The sequence below is a fragment of the Bombus bifarius genome, unplaced genomic scaffold (genome assembly GCF_011952205.1).
Source record: "Bombus bifarius isolate JDL3187 unplaced genomic scaffold, Bbif_JDL3187 scf7180000009790, whole genome shotgun sequence".
Taxonomy (NCBI): Eukaryota; Metazoa; Arthropoda; class Insecta; order Hymenoptera; family Apidae; genus Bombus; species Bombus bifarius.
The window spans coordinates 491,882-511,867 of NW_022885336.1; the positions used below are offsets into that span (position 1 = coordinate 491,882).

At 29.1% G+C, this 19,986-nt stretch overlaps 4 protein-coding genes across 8 annotated transcripts; 2 read left to right on the top strand and 2 right to left on the bottom strand.

The window, feature by feature from the left end:
• Positions 1-1,953: 1,953 nt before the first annotated feature.
• LOC117215750 (sorting nexin-6) lies at positions 1,954-7,043 on the bottom strand. Of its 3 annotated transcripts, XM_033462204.1 has the most exons (12): positions 6,910-7,043; positions 6,224-6,478; positions 6,046-6,096; positions 5,689-5,904; positions 5,486-5,607; positions 5,267-5,403; positions 4,869-5,176; positions 4,612-4,794; positions 4,441-4,458; positions 3,847-3,910; positions 3,674-3,759; positions 1,954-3,600 (listed from the first exon to the last, which is right to left on the bottom strand). In XM_033462204.1, the coding sequence occupies exons 2-12, from the start codon at positions 6,227-6,229 to the stop codon at positions 3,550-3,552; spliced, it is 1,242 nt and encodes a 413-aa protein (XP_033318095.1). In that variant the 5' UTR covers positions 6,230-6,478; positions 6,910-7,043; the 3' UTR covers positions 1,954-3,549. The 3 variants fall into 3 exon arrangements, with proteins under 3 accessions (XP_033318095.1, XP_033318093.1, XP_033318096.1); XM_033462202.1 differs by lacking the exon at positions 6,910-7,043 and having other exon boundaries at positions 6,046-6,232; XM_033462205.1 differs by lacking the exons at positions 4,441-4,458; positions 6,910-7,043 and having other exon boundaries at positions 6,046-6,232.
• Positions 6,922-9,193, top strand: LOC117215751 (ER membrane protein complex subunit 2-like). 2 transcript variants are annotated; one of them, XM_033462206.1, is made up of 8 exons: positions 6,922-7,079; positions 7,628-7,670; positions 7,778-7,891; positions 7,969-8,119; positions 8,195-8,338; positions 8,426-8,582; positions 8,661-8,756; positions 8,822-9,193. In XM_033462206.1, the coding sequence occupies exons 2-8, from the start codon at positions 7,637-7,639 to the stop codon at positions 8,993-8,995; spliced, it is 870 nt and encodes a 289-aa protein (XP_033318097.1). In that variant the 5' UTR covers positions 6,922-7,079; positions 7,628-7,636; the 3' UTR covers positions 8,996-9,193. The 2 variants fall into 2 exon arrangements, with proteins under 2 accessions (XP_033318097.1, XP_033318098.1); XM_033462207.1 differs by lacking the exon at positions 7,628-7,670 and having other exon boundaries at positions 6,957-7,079.
• A 137-nt stretch (positions 9,194-9,330) lies between these two features.
• LOC117215749 (tRNA (guanine(10)-N2)-methyltransferase homolog) lies at positions 9,331-11,874 on the bottom strand. 2 transcript variants are annotated; one of them, XM_033462200.1, is made up of 9 exons: positions 11,406-11,874; positions 11,269-11,334; positions 10,939-11,184; positions 10,728-10,862; positions 10,393-10,656; positions 10,192-10,330; positions 9,923-10,121; positions 9,712-9,838; positions 9,331-9,625 (listed from the first exon to the last, which is right to left on the bottom strand). In XM_033462200.1, exons 1-9 carry the CDS (start codon positions 11,487-11,489, stop codon positions 9,464-9,466), a joined length of 1,422 nt encoding a protein of 473 aa, XP_033318091.1. In that variant the 5' UTR covers positions 11,490-11,874; the 3' UTR covers positions 9,331-9,463. The 2 variants fall into 2 exon arrangements, with proteins under 2 accessions (XP_033318091.1, XP_033318092.1); XM_033462201.1 differs by lacking the exon at positions 9,331-9,625 and having other exon boundaries at positions 9,728-9,866.
• Positions 11,875-13,283: 1,409 nt separating this feature from the next.
• On the top strand, positions 13,284-19,510 carry LOC117215748. The gene is made up of 2 exons (XM_033462199.1): positions 13,284-15,999; positions 16,226-19,510. Exons 1-2 carry the CDS (start codon positions 13,513-13,515, stop codon positions 17,891-17,893), a joined length of 4,155 nt encoding a protein of 1,384 aa, XP_033318090.1. The 5' UTR covers positions 13,284-13,512; the 3' UTR covers positions 17,894-19,510.
• The last annotated feature ends 476 nt before the right edge of the window (positions 19,511-19,986 follow it).

Consider the following 19,986-nt stretch of genomic DNA (forward strand, 5'->3'; position numbering starts at 1 on the left):
TGACGGCTTTACTTCCCTTTGACGTTCATCGCCAAACGAAAAATACCAAAGAAAAAGAACGATCCGTCGATATTCAATGACCTTCCTTGTGATCTGGCGAACCACCGAAGACGAGTTCGTTCAAGAGAGATCTCAACGAACCTGAATAAAGTTGCAGAATCCTTAGCCGATGTATTCTGCGGCGTTCATTGGCGCAGGAGTTCTTAACTTTCTCTTAAGATCCCGGATCCCTTCAACCAATTCAATTCACGACGATCGCCTCTGTCTTGATTCAAGACACTCGCAGAAAAAGAAAAATGAAAGAGAACGATTCAACGACATTGATCGAACTTTAATTGTCCTTTCTAGGTTGTCGGCAATGGATTGATAAAATATAACGGGTAGAGATTCTATGTTTAAATTGTACCATTATCCCTGCATCCCATTTGGAACCCTATTTCTTCCACCTCAGGGGAACGCCAGGACATTACTGGTTAAGAACACTTGCATCCCATTTGGAACCCTTTCTCTTCCACTTCAAGGGAACACCAGGACATTTCTGGTTAAGAACATTTGTATTATCCTTCTGGAGAAGAAAAGGTGAGCTCATGATTTCTTCTTTATCCAAAGATACACTGGTACGATAGTATTTTCTCATTATTCGTGGTACATTACTTGAGTTCAGTATTCGAAGAAATTAATTAAACTTGCGTTGTAGAGAAATGAAGAGAATATTCAAAGGAAAGTTCAATCATATAAGGTTTTGTATTCGAATAAGTATTCCATATTATATCATACAATATTATCCTTTGTTTTTTTCTTTTACTAATTTCTTTACTTCTCTTATTATATTTTTTTATTATTGAAATATCATAAAATAAAAAATATCTCACGTTGCAGCACGTAAATGTTCGACAATTTAAAAATAGCAACAATGATTCAGAAAGCTCTTCGTCATAATACTTTTCAACTTTCCGGTGAAAAAAAAGGTGTAGTACAACGAAAAATGAATAAGTTACTTCCGATGGTAATATTAAATGAGATACCTTTTTGTATTATTTATGTCGAAGTGGCACAATTGTAATAAAATATAAAACATCTTTTTAAACACATAATAATAGTAGAACGAATCTATCATCGAAATATTCGAGTAACTTAATATTTTAACCAGTCGTAAGATATTTGATTAAACATTCTTTTTTTAATCGATCGGTATAAAAATAGTTATATTGAAAGCAAGAAGTATAATTATATCGGCAATATACTACGAATGAAAAGTATTCAGTTAAATTGAACAATAACAAGATGAAAGTTTCTTTCATTAACTCTAACAATATTAACAAAGTGATAAAGAATACAATCTGTCAATAAAATTTAAAAAAAAAAAGATAGTAACATCAAAACACCACAAATGGAGATCTAATAATCATGTTGGATGGAAAAAGTTAAAATATATGGCTGTTAACAAATTTTTCAAATTAAAGAAAATCTTAAGAATACTCAAAAAAGATTAAAAAATTGTGATGGAAACAGATATATTGAATAAAAACCGAGCATTTCAAAAAGTATTTTTAGATTTATTACAAAATTGAACATTGGAGTATACTTATGTATACAGTATACATAATTCTTAATTTTCATACATCACATGATATGAACTAGAAATTTGAGTTTTTAGAATTCCATTAGAAATACGAAATCAAAGGCAGAGCAGTATTAAATCAATAATTTTTAACTATTTCGACCTTTTTTTATTTAGTGACCATCGCTAACAAATAAATTTTTCTGTACCCTTTAAAATTAACGAACATTGTATCATAAAAAAGTAAAAAATCTAATAAAAAGCGTAGATTCATCTATCATTCGTTGATGCAAATCTTTTCAGTAAAATTCAATATTACTATCCCATAAACATTTGATGTATAACAATAAATACATTCTGTAAAATATTTATTAGACATGGATCGCTATCAGTTTTTTTAATGAAATATAAAAAGTGGATATATTAAAATACGTGATTATTTTAACAAAGTGTTTGTAAAATCTGTCTTATGATGTATGTATGGTAACCCGAGATAAAAATCATTATTGCATGATAAACAAATTTGAAAGTGGTCAATAATCTAATTGTTCTACAAATTTTAGGATATATGATTTGTTTTAACACTAAATTAGGATGATATATAGATCACTATGGCGATACTTCAAATTAATTTTTAAGAACTTAAGTAATAAATTCTATTTAATGATTCTCTCAGTAAATGTTTGCAATCGTGTATAAGAGCAACGAAAATATTTCAAATCAATAAAAACATAAATCATTGCCTACATATTTGCTTTAGTTTTTTAAAATATTTTTATTTTCTTTCAATTTTTATCTTTGGCAAACTTCGATAATTCTATTATTAAACGCATAATCAGATCACATATAATTATCTAATTTTAAGGTCCCTTTACTCTTATCCCATTACTCATGATTATATTTATGTAATTTTATTGAATAAACAAAATATTGTAAATTGATTTAACAGTATGCAACATGTTAATCTACATATAAAAATCTGAAATATTCACTGCATATGCTAATTTATATTCATCTTTTGATTAACTTAAAACATATTGAAAAATAAGATCACTTAAAATAACATTTGTATTACTGCTAGAAATTTCACTTTATAGCATTTAAATAAATGAACAATCGCTATTTTTTTTTAAGTTCCGAATTTCTTTTCAAACGAGTTGTTAATTATATGCACATGCTTGCATACATAGAATCGTTGTATACAGGAGGTATCATAGAATGTAATGAATTTTGGAAATAAAAGATTCTTTAAATAAAAACATAATTTTTTTAGTATTTGTATATCTTAATTAATATTCTTAATAATTAATAATAAAACCAAAATATATATAACATCAATATAATTGCAATAAGTTGCATTATAGTGTTTCCTACAGTATTTAGTTTTTCAACATTTTGTATATACATATTCCAGTATTTGTTTAATATTTGTTTTATATTAAATATATTTTATGAGTTTTATAAAATGTTCAATTTCTTGCAAGTATTTTGTTTTAAATACACACGTAGTGCTAAGTTATCTTATTTTTATATCACGAATCTCTTATTTCCTTATGACCACTTCCTAATCATCACTTACTTCCTGTTCCATTAAAATACACTAGTATATAGAATGGAAAGAAATCTTATAGCTTATATTAGATCAATATAAATCTGTAAAAGAACTTGACAAGAACCAATATCTTGATTACATTATTCTGCATGAAACTGAAAAAAACGATATAAGAAAAAAATAATTGCTATTTAAGTGACGATTATAACGTATACATAATTTTTTATAACTTAGAAATATTAAACAACACACAATACAAATTAATGTCATATGGAGCTCTTTTGTAATTAATAATACGATTCTTTTTTTTAGATAATATAAATCTAGATAACAAAAAATATATATTTTACAATACCATTACATTGCTATAATTTTAAATAGATTATCTTCGTATAGATTACGCGGTAATCTTTGCAATGAGAATTATAAAATTGGATCACTCTTCTCGTAAAACAGTTAAACATTTTTTGAGCAATTCCGCGTGTGCCTATAAACAAAAATAGAAGTATTTTTAAAACAATGAGCAACTATATATTTGGACAGAATAAAAGCATTCTTACTTTTGCATGTTTTATTTCAAGTTCAGTTAATTCAATAAGATTCTTTCTAAAAGCAGTTACCCTCCTCGTTTTGAAATCCACTAATTCTATAACGGAAATTAATACATTATTTAAATCATTGTGATTGTTTATTACATAAAATAAAGCGTCATAATATAAGCGTCATTCTTTACCTTCTTTTCCCTTTTCTGACATTTGCTCAAATTTTTCACAGGCTTCTGTTTGAGCTTGTTCTGCCTAAATTAACAATATCCAAAGATAATTATAAATTCCACAAAAATACATAATACTACCAATTTTAAGAACTTTCGTAATTCTTTTTTAACAATTATGCTTGGCAAAAAACACATGCAATATTTCGAATAATTATATTATTTTAAAATAACGTGTATTTTTCACAATTTTATTAGTAAAATATGACCTTCCAAAATTATTTTTTTTATTATTTGTTTTATTGTAATATTTTATAATATTTTTACTTTTTATTCGAGACTAAATAATATCAATGCAAGAAAGAAATGTTCATGCAAATTTATTTCATGCATATTTAATTAAATAATAATCTAAAATATATTCACACTAATTTCAATCTCTTCCTTTTTCTCCAACACATAGTAATTATATTAATTCTACGAAAATGTTCGTATATATTGTTTATAAAAGTAATACAATCTATAAGATAAAAAGTATATATCCTTTAAAACAAAAAATGATATTAGGATTATACTACAACAAGGCGGTAAACATACAAATGGAGAAAAACACACCTCAGCAACCTCCACTGCCTTGATGAGCAAAAAGATGAAATCTTTAGTTAGATATACAATATATACAATATATACACATACATATACATATATATACTATATTTAGCAATTGAAGTAACCCGTTTGTTATAAATACTACAATAATAGAAACGTCTCAAGTAATATACATACAGCATGAACATCTTTGTTTTTAGCACGAGCTTTCTCTAGAGCACGGTTTGCAGATTCGTACGCATGTAGAGCTTTCAATCTTCTAAACAAAAGCCGTTTAGCTGCAGCTGTATCCCTCATGTAGTAACGTAGAGTGTCTGATAATTTTAAATCTTCATCAGATGCTACCCGTCCCTCTACTTTCTATTACATTGTAACATTACAAATATAAATAATATGAAGAAATAAATTAAATTAGTTAAATTGAAAAATCTTACCCTTAATTTCTCAAACATCTCTGCTATTTTTGTTAAAAATCTTTCTAATTTACCATTATCAGTTGTAGCTAATTGCAAAAGATTTGTAGAAATTTTAATATATGAATCTGCTACATCTTTATGTTTGGCAGTTTGCCGATCTGCACGAGCTGTTGCTTCTTTTAAATTATGATGATAAGTTTGTAAAAACGACATTTCTTGATCAAAGAAATCGTTTACATCTTTTACTGTTGCAGACAAATAGTATTCATCTGTAGTAGTGGAAAATGATTTTACCAAACCTCCAAACATTTCCATTTTATTTTTCCCTAGAAAAATAAAAGATTTATACCTTTTATTCATATTACAGACAATAAGAAAATGCAGAATCTTCCTTAAGGAATTAATATAAATTTTACCTCTCACACAAAGATCTTGATCATATTCCAAAAACACTCTTAAATTATGATCATTACGAAAAACTGGATGATGTGCTAATCTAGTCAAAAACATTTCATGCATAGCAACAGTTTTTTTAAACGTTGCCAAGTATTCACTGTAAAAATATCAGTATATAAATTTATAGTTTTGGGTCATTATGATTGAATTATATTTTAATATTTGTATATATAACTTACGCCTCCAATTCTTGTTTCATTTTATTAAATTCCTCACGTGTCATGTTACCCTCACCCTCCCCAAGTTTTTGTAACTTTTCACGAGATGCATCAAAATCTGGTCGTGGTGGACAAGGAGGAATCTAAAGATACATATTTTTTCTGTTCATTATTTAAAATTGTAATTATATATTTAATATAGGTCAAAAAGTAAATAAACATACAATATAACCGGCATATTCTTCATTCTCCTCGAATCGGTCATGTAACCATACAAATTCTTCATGTTGCCTTACAACTAAGTTATCTGGTTTTTGAAATTCTGGTAATGTAGTTGTTGTATGTACAGTGAATTTTACTTTATCCTTTTCACTAAGAGCATCTGAAATATCCACCTGTAATGACTTATCAGAAAGATCTACATTGTCAGTATGAATTGTCTGTAAATAAAAATTGCCAAAATTAGAACAATTAAATTATCAAATATAAACGGTAGTTTCAGACATGAAAAAACATTAATTTTCTAATCAGTGTTATTTTACATAATAAAAAAAGAAATAACAGGAAACTAGCGTAAATACCTTTTTAGGAGGAACATTATTTAAAATGTCAGCAGTATCGCATATGCCGTCCTGAAACATTTTTTTAAATTAAGAACTGTATACTAAATATTTACAATAAAGTAAAGCTTAAACTGCACAGTATTAGGATTCGCTGGGAAAGTAGATCGGTGGATAAATGATAACAGGTTCCACCTACCATCATGGCGTCCAAGCGTCTCTGACACGTTCCCTATTTTATCGTATAGAACTATACGAATTAAACTGATACCGATCTTAATTGCAGAGTTAAAAAATTGATCTTATACGTTCGAATGAAATTATTTTCTTCTTATTCATATATATATGCTTTTTAGAATAACCATTAGTAAAAAATTTTCCGCGAATAAAATGGACTTAATCGACACATGAATGTCAAAATGTGGTATTTTTGAAGTACATGTTATCAAATCAGCTGTGAGAAAAAAGTAATGAAATGTAATCAGAATACTTAAAAACTAAATGAAATATAGTTTTAACAGATTTAAAATTATTTTCTTGTCGCATTTATCAAATATGTACATAACATTAATCATTAAATTTCTATTGAAAAACAAATGATTTGTTAATCTGTTGATAATTTTACATTTCATAAAGAATAAACATAATTAATATATTAAACACAGCATTTTGTGTTTTTTTAATATTATTTGTATTTATTTAAAAAACAATATTTCCAGTTATTTGCTATATCAATTTAATGTCACTACTTTAATATGATAATATAATAGCAAAAACTAGAAACAATGATGATAATAAAAATGTATATATTTTTATAATATGCTGTAAACTATATATTATTTTTTATACTTTTCACTTATTTTATAATTTAAGAAAATGACGTACTTCAAATATCTTACTGAATAATTTTGCATATATAGCCTTGAATTACTTTTTGATTCCTGATCGACCTGTGTAACATATGTACATGATCGATTTAATTTAAGGCCACGTGTACATTGATTTGAGTTAATACTTTATTATAAACTTGTTTTTATTATTGCAATTACTTCTACGTAAGTTTGAAATACCTATAATACTTTATATCCTGAGATTCTACTGCACGAATTATTACACTGTAATAATAAATTTGTCCCAAGTGTGTTATAATTAGTAACTGTTAACATCTAAGTACATATTTGTTTTAATATCTTTTTTAATTTGTGTTAATATTTCTTTCTGTGTTATTTATATATATTTAACATATATTTTTTGATATCTAGTCTTTTACTTATTTAGGTTATAATAAATAGGTTATAATAAGCAATGTATTTACAAATTCACACATATATATTTATATATTATAATATTATGTATACTTGTATGAAATTTATAATATTAAGGAATGGTTGTTATCATAAAAATATTCAGAATTATGTAAAGTTGTTTAGTATTTTTTTAGTATTTTTTTTAGTATTTAGCATTTTTTTAGTATTTGATTAATTAACTTTATATCTTCTTTTATGTTTATACATAATTATAGTTGCTTCATGTATAGAATATTATTTCATGCACTCTATGCACAAATCTATTATATATTATTTATGACATTATTTTTTTTAAGACTTCAACTATGGCTGATCAGTATGATAAATTATCATGGAAAGGTAAGTTAATAAAGAACATAGTTTAATCATCTATAACTTTTGAATTTTAATTTATTAATATTTCAATGTAATTATTAAACTTTTATATATGTTTTTTATATATGTAGAAGTACGAGACATGTTCAGAACATGGAGAGAAGATAGTGAACGGCGAAGTAAAGATGTAGTTGATCTGTGGGAGTCTAAATTAATGGCAAAAATTGATCAACTTGGCAATGAAAGTAAGATGAAGTAATTTTTTGTAAGATATTTTTAAAATGGTGTTAACTTTCTACAATAATTTGTAACTTTTAAATAGAATATCTGGTTTTGGAACAAGTCTGCATAGCCGCATTGGATTGTGATCGTCATTCTTTAGCAGAATATTGCATTAAAATATTGAAAAGAGAATTTCCTAGCAGTTTAAGAGTCCATAAATATCATGCTATGCATCTGGAAGCTTTGGAAATGTAACAATTATTTATGAAACAATGATTATTTGTTGCATATTTCTATGCCATATAAAAGAAGTTAATTATTTGTAGGTATGATGAAGCATTAGAAGTTTTAGATTCTATTATAAAAAGAGACGAAACAAATGCAGCACCAAGAAAAAGACGTATAGCTATATTAAAAGCGAAAGGTCGAATATCAGAAGCTATTAAAGAGCTTACAGAATATTTAAAAAAGTTAGTGTTTAGTTGAAATTTTTTTGATGTTTTAAGTTTTTAACTTATTGTATTAATCATAGATTTTATATCCTTCATGTATTACAGATTTATGAGTGATCAAGAGGCATGGCATGAATTATGTGATCTATATTTACAAGAACAAGAATATTCCAAGGCTGCATTTTGTATGGAAGAACTTATATTACATAATCCACATAGTCATTTAATTTATCAGAGATATGCAGAAATAAAATATTCTCAGGTAATAAATATTTTTTATGTAACAATACCTGAGACCTCAAAACTTTCACTGAAATAATACATTTTTACTTATTATTAGGGTGGATTTGAAAACATGGAATTAGCAAAAGCATACTTTTGTCAAGCTGCAAGATTAAATCCAAATAATATCAGAGCTTTGTATGGTTTACTGTTGGTAAGAATCAAAATTAGAAAAAAAACATGTAGTGTTAAACTTTTACTATAAGCTTAAATTTTTAGGCAACCAATAATATTGCCACATCACCTAAATGTCCCTCTTCTAAAAAGAAAGATGCAATAAAATTAAGTGAATGGGCAGCTAATCAAATTGAAAAGCAATATGAATCAAAAGTGTCAGATGAAAATATTAAAACACTTGAAGGATTATTAGGTCAGTTGCAACTAGAAGTTTAAGTATACAAATTTATATGTATGTATGTTACTGTAATATATGTAAATGTACTGTTCATTCCTTACAATTTACACACATATATAATTTATTATTTAATACAAATCTTTTGACATAAATAGTTTTTTAGTATGTCAAGTAAATTTGCAAATGTATATTAAGATATTTACTATCCAAAATACAGTAAAGTATTATTTACCTTATTTAAATAATTCTTAAGATCATTTAGTAAAAAGATTATAGAACTAAATGAAGAATGTTCCTTGTTCTTCTCATAATCTCTAGAAAATGTTAGAAAATGACTTTATTGATGGTTCAGAATTTTTCTTGTTATGAATACTTTCCTGCACATGTCCTGCTTTATTCTTTAAAATGCACATATGGCCATAAAAAGTAACAGTTTAACAAAATTTATATTCTCAAACACGAATTTGAAGGAAAATAAATGTTTGTTACACGTAAAATAATTATAGTCATCTTTTTGGATTTTCTTTATTATTCTGTTCCCAAAGTTCTCTTTTCTTTGCTTTTTCTACAGCTTTCTTCATTCGTTTTTCCCTTCTACTTTCATTTCGTAATGCAAAATATTGTTCGCGAAAGTCGATTAAATTGGTAGAAATTATTTCATCTGATTCCTGAAAGAAAAATTTGAGAATTTTGATCAAATTACTTTTAACATTTTTTTAACTAATAGTTGTATAATATATATTTTGACACATACCTTTGGATCTTTTATCTTTTTATAAGTCAATAACCTCCGACTAGTATAATTACTAAGTACTTGTTCTGAATTAGCTACTAATTCCAAACATGGATGTGTTGGTAACTGATCCTCTGAATATTGATCTCTATAAAAGTAGTATTTTATACTTCATTCTATAAAAATAAATATTGTAATGTCGATAAACAACTTTTTATAACCTGTGACTTACCTAAATAAAGGAAACCAACATACTAATCTACCATTGAATTTAAGATGTTGAGCTGCAAAAGTTAATAAATCCTTGTATATTTGAGGTAAATCATAACCAATTTTAGATGGTATATGAGATGAAGCTTGATGTTCTTCTATCACTGGATTTAATTTAGTTGTACCTATCCTTTCTGTTGCTTCTCTGATACCATAAGGAGCTATAATTAATAAAGAGATGAAGGTTTTTACAGTACAACTTATAAGTTAATGAAAAGAGCTGATACTTACGGTCTGTTATTATAGCATCTATACACATGTCAGAACGCCATAAAGGATAAGAAAAATCTGATACAACTACATCAATATAGTATGATCTTTTTCCATATTGACTCATATTTGTAGCAATATTTTCATCTTTTTCCCTAATCTGGTCATTATCTTAATAATAATTTAATAACATCATTTAGTGTAAGCAAATAAATTCTTTACCTTTTGTGATATCCTACTAGGCCTTGTACGCCCATGCAGCATTAAAAAATCTATATCTGTTCCCAATGTATATCCTCCAAAATGAGAAGCAGCAACTAATAAAGATCCAGTACCAACAAATGGATCGAGCACGATGTCTCCCTTTTGAACTTGAGCTTGATTAGCCATTATTAATGACAGTTGAGGATCCATAGACGTATTACCAATAAATTTTCTGGTTTTCAGCGATAACTTTCGAATTAAATCCCTCTGTCCTCTTGTAATCTAAAATTTCATTATAAAATGTAATATATATGTAATAGATTGATGTAATGGTACAATATAATTATGCATACCCATCTACCAAAAAATAATTCATATGGTTTTTTAGGGATGTTATTAGGATCTAATCCATAAAATTCTATATAACACAATGTTGTGTCTGGATTATTTAGTCTTACTGGTCCTTGCAATGGTAAATAACTGAAAGACTATTTATTACAAAGTTAGATTAATATCAAAATTTTACATAATTTCAGTTTATAAATTTATAAGTTATGTACTTACATCAATTTTATTTACTTTTTCACCTTGAGAAAAATGTTTACAAAATGTTTCAACTATTACTTTAAAAGATTTGTGTGGACCAGCATATTTATTAATTTCTGAAATTGGATAAGTTTTTAACTTGTTATGCAAATTTTCAACTTGTTTACTATTAGCCCACAACTCTAAACAAAATCGCACACAGACTGCTCTGCTTGCAATTTTATGTGCCAGAGTTTCTGAAGGTAAATTAACTATCCAATAAGGCTATAAAAAAAATCATTTATTGCATAGACAAATGTATTAAATATTATATTATATTATATTAACAAAATAAATGTATTTTCTTACCTGTGTGTTTAATTCAGAATGAGTATAAATATTTACACCAAACATACCAAGAATAGATTGCATTTCCTAAAAAGGTAAAGTGTAAAAATTTTATAGAACAAATAGGTAAAAATTAAATTAAATAAAAAATTACTTACAGCTGTACGAAAATCAATGTGTTCTTGGGCAAACCAAAACAGATATTTTTTCCACTGGTTATTCATTGTTATTGCATTATACATATTTATCCATATTCAATTCAAATTACATTATTTAAATTGTAGTATTAATTATATTAAAAGTATAGCACATATACTCTAATATTGAAATACAGCTTTAAACTAATTTTGCATAAACTAATGCAATTCAAAAATTTAAGTTGAAGTAAACAATTTGTGTTTATAATACAGACTTTTTACTTTACTACATCATTTAGATGTTTCAACTAAAAAATTAAGTTTCTAACTTTAATATAAATTATTACATATTGATTAAATTGTAATTATATGTAACTATAAGCATTATTTAGCATCAAGTAACATAAGATCTATGATCTAGACATTAACCAACGTGATCAACACAAAAAGATATTGCACACATTATACGCGCATGCTTAATCGAAACCATAGATAAATAAAATATAGTGAGTCGAATATTATTGAATATTATGTCGGTATAAAATCATTATTATTATTTTTTATTATACAAAACAGTCAAGAAGCGCTCTTATTAGAGAGTAAAGTTGCTCAATTTATTTTGCGATATATTAGTCTTCTATAATATATTAATAGCATTAAGTATAATACCATACGAGGAAATATTAGTTAAATCATAATATGTGGTAATAAAGAGATATTAATTACAATTATTTTGATGATATGATTTACTAAATGTTGTTTAATAATCAAAAAGTGTCATAGAAGGTGAAATATAAATTTCAACAACATAAATATGAAAGAAAAATAGGAAAAGCAGAGAAGTTGCAAGAAAAAAGATGTACATAACATATAAATGCAAGAAATAGCATAAATCATATATATATATGTATATTAATTAAATTATGAGCATAATAATATAGTAAAAATATCTCTGGAAATATATATATACATATAATATATAAAAACATTATATATTTAAAATAGTCGATAAAAGAGAAAACTATAATTTCTTAATCGGTAGATCTACAACATTGTAGCTAATAGAACAGTGTACGAGGGGGCGCTATGTTCGTAGTAAAACTTCTTGTTGTTCTCATTCTAAGGTGGAATACTACTCGTCACTGTTTTCTGTTGTGTTTTTAGGCTGGAATCGGGTGAAAAACATGCCGTTTCGATAATCGAGTGAGAAACAAAAGGCTCTTAAAAAGAGTTGTTGTACATATGTTTGAGAAAGCTGGTATATTAAAAACGTGTGTGAATAGTGCAGGTGTAATTTAATAAGAGCAGGGGAGGCTGGCGATTTAATAGGATATTGATTTGTCCGAGACTGCCTTGCTGGCTCCATCGCACACACAAACCAGGTAGCCATGAACGTCGATATTTTTGGGGCACTGCCTGGTGCAACGTGTCGGCCGTACATATGCCGTGCTCTAATGTGTTTGCAGGCCTGATAAAGCCCAAAATGCAGCCAGCCATTGGCGATATGTGTTAACGATATTAGACAAAATTACGGGTAACAACGACTAGGTACATCTATTACGATCATAACGACTATCAAAACGGCGACCAAAACGGCAACGACTACAACGATAACGGCGACGGCGGCGGCGGCGGCGACGACGGCGGCGACGACGACGACGACGACGACGACGACGACGACGACGACGGACGACGACGGCGACGGTGACGGCGACGGCGACGACGACGATGACGACGGCGACGACGACGATGACGACGACGACGGCGACGACGAGGACGACGACGACGACTTTTTACGATGACGACGGCGGCGACGATTACGACGACGACGACGACGACGACGACGACAACGACACCGACGACGACACCGACGACGGCGACGGCGACGGCGACGGTGACGGCGACGGTGACGGCGTCGGCGTCGACGGTGACAACTACGACTGCGACTAAAGAGGCAGCTGAGACGAACAGAACGATAATTACGACAGATACGACGAATTCGACAGTAACGGCAGTAACAGCAAGGGCGTCAATTACGAAAAGAATAAAGTGGTGTTATTACTTCATCGTGGATATTTTACAGAAAATTTTGCATTGGTTGTGTTCAATGCAATAGTTGAGAAGTTAAATGTATAAAGAAAATACCTCAGACACAATGGATGCAGTAAGCAATGGAGCTTCAGGAAGTGCAGTGGCTTGTCCAGTCTGTACCCTCTATCTACGCGAGGGTATCAGCTTACAAAGACATTTGGATACTCATCCAAAAGAACAAGTCATTGAAGCTCTTATCAAAGCTAGTACCAATTCCTCAAATGTGCAACAGACACAGTTATCATCATCAGCACCTCCAGCATCTCCAGCTATACAATCATCCCAAAATACACCTCAAGTTGCACAGAATACTCATCTATCGGCTCAATCTCCATATCCTATAGGACCTATTTTCGAATGTCCACCTATTGGTACTGTGATGCCACCTCAGTTTGCTTCATTTAGTTATCAACAGTTTGTAAATAATGGCACTATGATGATACCACAATATGCAATGGCTCCACAAGCTAATCAAATGATGCAAATGCTGTATAATCCATATGGTATGTATCAGCAGCAACAAATACCAACTGTTCAAATGATTTCGCCAGTCACAGCCATACCAAACACCACTAGAGTCAGGCCAGTGGTAACTATGGCTGGTGAAACAACTGGTAGGACTGCCATTGCTGTACCTGTAAATAATTCCGAGCCAAAACAAATTTTACCTGAGATTTTACCTGAATCAGAGCAAGAGTCTGAACAAATGTTATCAGATATCAACCTTCCAGTTTCTCCTCCATCATTAAACGAAGATAATTCTATGCAGCAAAATGAAAGTGAAACTAGTACAATTCAAATAGAGCAAGAAGGAGAGGAGCCCCTTGGTTCAAGTACAGATCAGCATACTGTGCAAGATGAATATGATAGCATTCCAAGATCATTGGCAATTACTTGTAATGTCAATGTCACTACAGATGATAAAGTTGAGAGTGTATTGCCGGATATTGATAATGGGGAATCGTCGTGCGTTGTTACTACAAATGTGCAGTGTAAGTCTATTCATTATGAATCGTCAGACATGCAGGAGTATGTACACAGATATGAAGATGACGATGATAATAATAAAGTTATTATGCCTGAAGTATCACCAATGGTAACAGAAAATGAGACAGAAAATGCAACTAATGAAAAAGTTCCTCACAGAGAAGAAATAAGCAAAAATGAAGGTACCTCAGCAGAAATGCCTGTAGAAGATACAGTAAAAGCACCAGCTCAGCCTGAAGTAGAACAATTAGAACGTCTTTTAATCACTATTATGGAAAATGAATTTAATAATACTCCACAGAAAGAATCCAATTTTGAAGATGATAAAAAGAAGAGTAAAGATACAAAGAAAAATACTTCTCCTGAAAGGGCTGAAAGTGTAATACATGAAATAACTAGTAATAATCCCATTGAATATGAAAACAGTTGTAAATCTGATGTAAAAGTAAAAGTTAATCGAAGCTCGGAAATTAATATAGGTAATGATGAAAATAAAAGTTCTTGTTTTTTATACAATTATAAAAACAGTTTGTCTGCACCTCCATCACCTATTGTACAAAGAAGACCCCATAGAAGCTATTCTGTTCATTCAGATTTTAGTTCAAATGAATACCTTAATTTTTATCCACTTGGTTTTGATGCAAGCACATTGCACGATGAGGAAGATGATGAAGATGAAAAAAATGAAACAGAAGATAATTTTGATGAGGCAGATATGGAAATAGAGGAAATACCTAGCCCACATACTCCTTTCATTAAATATGATGAAAATGCAGACAATGTTAGATCTCATACTCCATTATCTGCAAGTAGTGGTATTTCTGTATTAAGAGTTAGGAAGGATCTTAGTAAACCATGTTCTCCTGCTTCTGTCCATTCATTTTGTCATATGAATGCTAATGGTATAAGCCACGATGAAGAAAGTAATGTTGCAATGGATGGATCACCAGAAAAAGATCCTATTGATTGTTCTTTAGTTGAACAAGATGTGAAAGCTGATCAGTCAGAACTTTCCTTATGCAAAAATGAGAAAAAAATGGAAGGGGATTCTGCATATCAATCTGGAATTAGTGACCATATGAGTTCGTTTTCTACAATTCATTCACAACATTCTCAGCAATCAACATTAATGGATGAATCATATAACATGCCAAGTAAAAGTAATAATCATGTAAATTTATCAGAATCTAGTGACGTCGCAAGTAGTTCTGACTCAAAGAGTTTTCATTCATCTAAATCAATTATACAAAAACAATCTGTGGAACTCCTTAGTTTAAATGAAGATGCCCATGCAGGTCCAATGAATGTGTTTGAATTTGATGGGCTTCAAATCTTAGTTCCTAGTACATTCATAAGTGATTCTTCACAAAAAGCAGTTAGTGGAACCAGCCAACAATCTATGGCAAGTAGTGAAGGTGGAATAGGTATAGATGAAGAAGTTAAAAGCATTAATATGAGAGCTGATGAAACTATGCCACCCAGAGGTGAACTATCAGAACAAGAAAGCAATGGATGTACAGAACAATCAGCTTGGCAGGTATGTAAGCTGCTCTTTGAATATAAATATATTGTTAAAATTTATTATAAATATTTCACATAAGAGTTTAATAGATTTATAAAATAACAAATGTTTTAACAAGTAATTTAAATATATACAATTAATTTAATTTATTTAATACTGAATATATTTTGTAAACAAATTTTCTATAAAAACTGATATTAAAAGTTATGTTTATATTAACAAATTTATTCTGTATATTCAGTTATATGCTGGTCAAGAATCATCAAGAATGTCAACATCTTATGATCTAATGGCACGTGAAAGTTGGGAAGAATCTGATGGATCAGACAATGAAATTGCAGGCCCATTATTAGATAGCAGATCTTTAGCAACACATTTTACATCAAGTTTATTTTTAGATCGAGATAGAAAAACTCCTACAAAAAGAATGTTCAAATGTTATCATTGTCCTGAAGTATTTGATTGTCCGAAAGAACGCAGAGTACATAGTACCACCGCGCACAAAGAAGCTGGTCCGAGTAGCAGTAGAGAATCTACAGAACAACCTGAAGTAAAGGATATTAAGTTATTGGATGGCCGTATGAATGTATTTGAAGATATTTTTGTACCAGGTTTACATGTTCAACAAGTTTATCACCAGCAACCACTGTTACATCAACTTCAACCACCACAATCATGTACAGATGTAACTACAAAAGTAGAATCTGATCAAAAAATTGAAACACTAGTAATACCATCAAATATTGAAGTGATCTGCACCCTTTGCAATCAGAGATTTAGTAGTGAAAAATCATTACAACTACATCATAGAAGAGTACATATTACAGAAACAACAAAACGAATTCGTGAGAGCACCAAGTGTCAGATATGTCACGAAGAATTTCCTTCGGTTCTATTGTACAATGCCCATTTAAAAATACATCCATTAGAATGTAGTCAATGTGGAAAGTATTTTTATAGAAAACAAAATTTCAAATTACACATGAAACGACATTTAGGAATTAAACCATTTCCATGTACTGTTTGTGACAAAGCATTTTTAACAAAACAGAAGTTAGATGAACATACCAATGGTCATACTGGGAATGCACCTGTTAAGTGTAATCTTTGCAATGAAACATTTCGCAGATATTCAAATCTAACACAGCACAAAAATAGACATCATTTGAATATAAAAAAGAAATTAAAAGATTACATATGTCATTGTGGTGAGGTTTTTCATACAAAGAAAAAGCTAGCTTGGCATAAAGAAACACATGATGAAAAACCCAAAGCATGTACATATTGTAACGAAAGATTCATTCACATGGCCAGCCTGACTAGACATATGCGCCGAGCTCATAATAAAAGATTCGTTCCAGATGCTCAAAGAGAGAGCGAAAATGTTGAATGTCCTGTATGTAAGTGTATTTATTTACGATCTTCCTTAGCAGTGCATATGCGAGTACATAATGGTGAAAGACCATATGAATGTCAAGTTTGCTCTAAAGCATTTAGTACTAAGTGGAACTTACAATTGCACAAATGGACTCACGCTGCCCGTAGCACCAAACCTTTCAAGTGTAATCAGTGTAGTGGCGCGTTTTACCGGCACAGTGATTATACTGCTCATATGAATTCTCATAGAAACGTGCGTCCTTATACCTGTAACTATTGCGGAGCGCAGTTCATACGAAAATATAATTGTTTAAGGCATGTAAAGGAACATGAAGAGAACAAAGCATATACATGTGATGTTTGCAACAAAACTTTTCATAGATCATATTATCTGAAAGAACACTTGCGAGTACATTCAGGTGCCAGACCATATACATGTCATATTTGTGGAAAGTCTAGCGGTACGAAATCCAATCATAACAAACATGTCAGAATTCATCATGCACGAGAACCTGTAAATACCGAAAATTAAAAAGCGAACGAGATTTTTGATCCAGTTTACTTAGTTAATATTTTTAATCATCTCACAATGCTTTATTGTAACGTTTTACCTCTTATTCTTCTATTTGCTGAAATTTTTTTTTAAACTGAAGCAAACAATAATTCAGTACAAAAAAGTGATGAAATAAATGTAATACATCTATATATATTACATCTCTTAATCTTTTACAAATCTCGTTCGTTTCTGTTATTATTTCTTAAATATTTTAATACAGAGATTTTAAACTTGAATTACTTGCTAGCATTATTACTAGCAGTATTTAACTAAATAAAGGGGTTTAACTTGCTTTAATCATAAAAAACAAGAGGACGATTTTACGTTGTATTGTGCATTGTGCATTGTATGTTGCACTTCGTAAATTTTCGTCATATAGTCTGCTAAATACAATGACTCGAGACTGTAACTACTTAAGATAATAAGAAATTTTTAACAAATATTAACTGGTACATGTCTGAAGATTTGAATAACTTCCATAAAGGAAGACTATACGATGAAATGCTTTTTGCCAACTTATACTAATTAACTATTAGATAATAATAACTAACTGATCAATATTATGGAATCATTAAGCACTTTTATGTGTTGGTCGTTGTACGAAATTTTTTTACAATAACTATTTTACACAAAGTATATATATTACGATTTTATGTATTGGCATCGAATGTGAGAAGGAACTGGGAGAATCGTATTTATTTGCATTGAATTTACTACGCATAAGCTCATATCAATAATTAGGATTATTAATTATCACAAGGTAGTTACGGATCTTAGTTATATTTATATATTTTGCAAAATATCTAATAATTTTTATCTCTAATTGTAATTCCAAGACTGATCGATGTTGGTTCCTCATATTGCTCTCCGACATACATATATTGAGTATATGTATGTCTTAAATGACAAGCAAGAATAATCGTGTGTGAGGTTATTTGAAATATTTGGTATAGTGATACTGTGACAAATATCTTAATAGTTAATTGTTTTATATTAAAGTATTTGGCAGATCATGTATCATTTAATTTCTAGAGAGCAATATGAATGAAGAGGCGCTAATATATTAACTATATCAAAATTGTGTTACTATAATTATATTACGTTCGATGGACGTTTTGTTACGAAAGCCGATTCCCATAAACTGTTACCGTAAATTTCAACAAAACTGTATGAAACATTTTTAAAATGGTTATACTGTTTCCATAACATATTTTGAGTTTCATCTTGTTAATAGTTATTTAACAAATTACATTTTAGTTTCGTTAATAGTTAAATATAGCAGTTTTCCAATATCGTCGATTATTAAGCGAAACTTATTTGCATGCATGACCAACATCGACGTCCAAATGTGCAATCGTTTAGTTAAACATATGTATTCTACTTGAATGCAATTGTAGATAATGTAAATATGTATATCAGTTTTATTTTATAACAGAACCGACAAATTCTGTTGGGAACTAATAATTGTCTAAAAATGACTCGTACTCTTATGAGGATAAAAATAGGCTATTAACTATTATCATAAAAAGAAACTATAAATCAACAACACCTGTATACCTTAATAAAAATTATGTATTGAGGTACTTTTTTAAATAAGTTTTTCTTTGTATTTTTATTACAAGTACCAATACCATATTTGTTTCTTGTTTGTAAATTGGAAATGTAATGTAAAAACGAATGATAAAATAAGAAAAAATATGTAAAAATATTGCAAATTGCGAATTCGATAAAAATATTTAGGACAAATGTTTTATGGATTTAAAAAAATGTAATATATTTTTTATTTGAAAAAGTAGGTAAATGAAAGATTAATTTTAAGTAAGTGTTATTTATTAAAATATAAGTGACATTTATTTAAATGTACATACATATATGTATGTATCATGCAATTATTTGATGAATACTTCAAGAGTTAGCAAAAATGATTACTATTTATTAGAATATTTATTGATAAATTAAAGGACAAGTGTAATAATTTAAATACCATGTGTGTATACCTCCAAATATAACTCTCAGTTACTCGTAGAACTTTACTAATTTTAAAGTTAAGAAGATGCGATATAAACAAA

Bases quoted from the DNA above. Each gene is read 5' to 3' on its own strand.
- LOC117215750 (XM_033462202.1), bottom strand. From the start codon at position 6,105: ATGTTTCAGGACGGCATATGCGATACTGCTGACATTTTAAATAATGTT. The intron at 5,905-6,045 runs GTATTTACGCTA...TTTTATTTACAG, and splicing joins ATAATGTTCCTCCTAAAAAG to ACAATTCATACTGACAATGT. The intron at 5,404-5,485 runs GTAAGTTATATA...ATATTTTTACAG, and splicing joins ATGAAACAAGAATTGGAGGC to TGAATACTTGGCAACGTTTA.
- LOC117215751 (XM_033462206.1), top strand. From the start codon at position 7,637: ATGGCTGATCAGTATGATAAATTATCATGGAAAG. The intron at 8,583-8,660 runs GTAATAAATATT...ACTTATTATTAG, and splicing joins CAGAAATAAAATATTCTCAG to GGTGGATTTGAAAACATGGA. The intron at 8,757-8,821 runs GTAAGAATCAAA...TTAAATTTTTAG, and splicing joins CTTTGTATGGTTTACTGTTG to GCAACCAATAATATTGCCAC.
- LOC117215749 (XM_033462200.1), bottom strand. From the start codon at position 11,489: ATGTATAATGCAATAACAATGAATAACCAGTGGAAAAAATATCTGTTT. The intron at 11,185-11,268 runs GTAAGAAAATAC...TTTTTTTTATAG, and splicing joins ATTCTGAATTAAACACACAG to CCTTATTGGATAGTTAATTT. The intron at 9,626-9,711 runs GTATGTGTCAAA...TTTTTCTTTCAG, and splicing joins AAAAGATAAAAGATCCAAAG to GAATCAGATGAAATAATTTC.
- LOC117215748 (XM_033462199.1), top strand. From the start codon at position 13,513: ATGTATAAAGAAAATACCTCAGACACAATGGATGCAGTAAGCAATGGA. The intron at 16,000-16,225 runs GTATGTAAGCTG...CTGTATATTCAG, and splicing joins CAGAACAATCAGCTTGGCAG to TTATATGCTGGTCAAGAATC.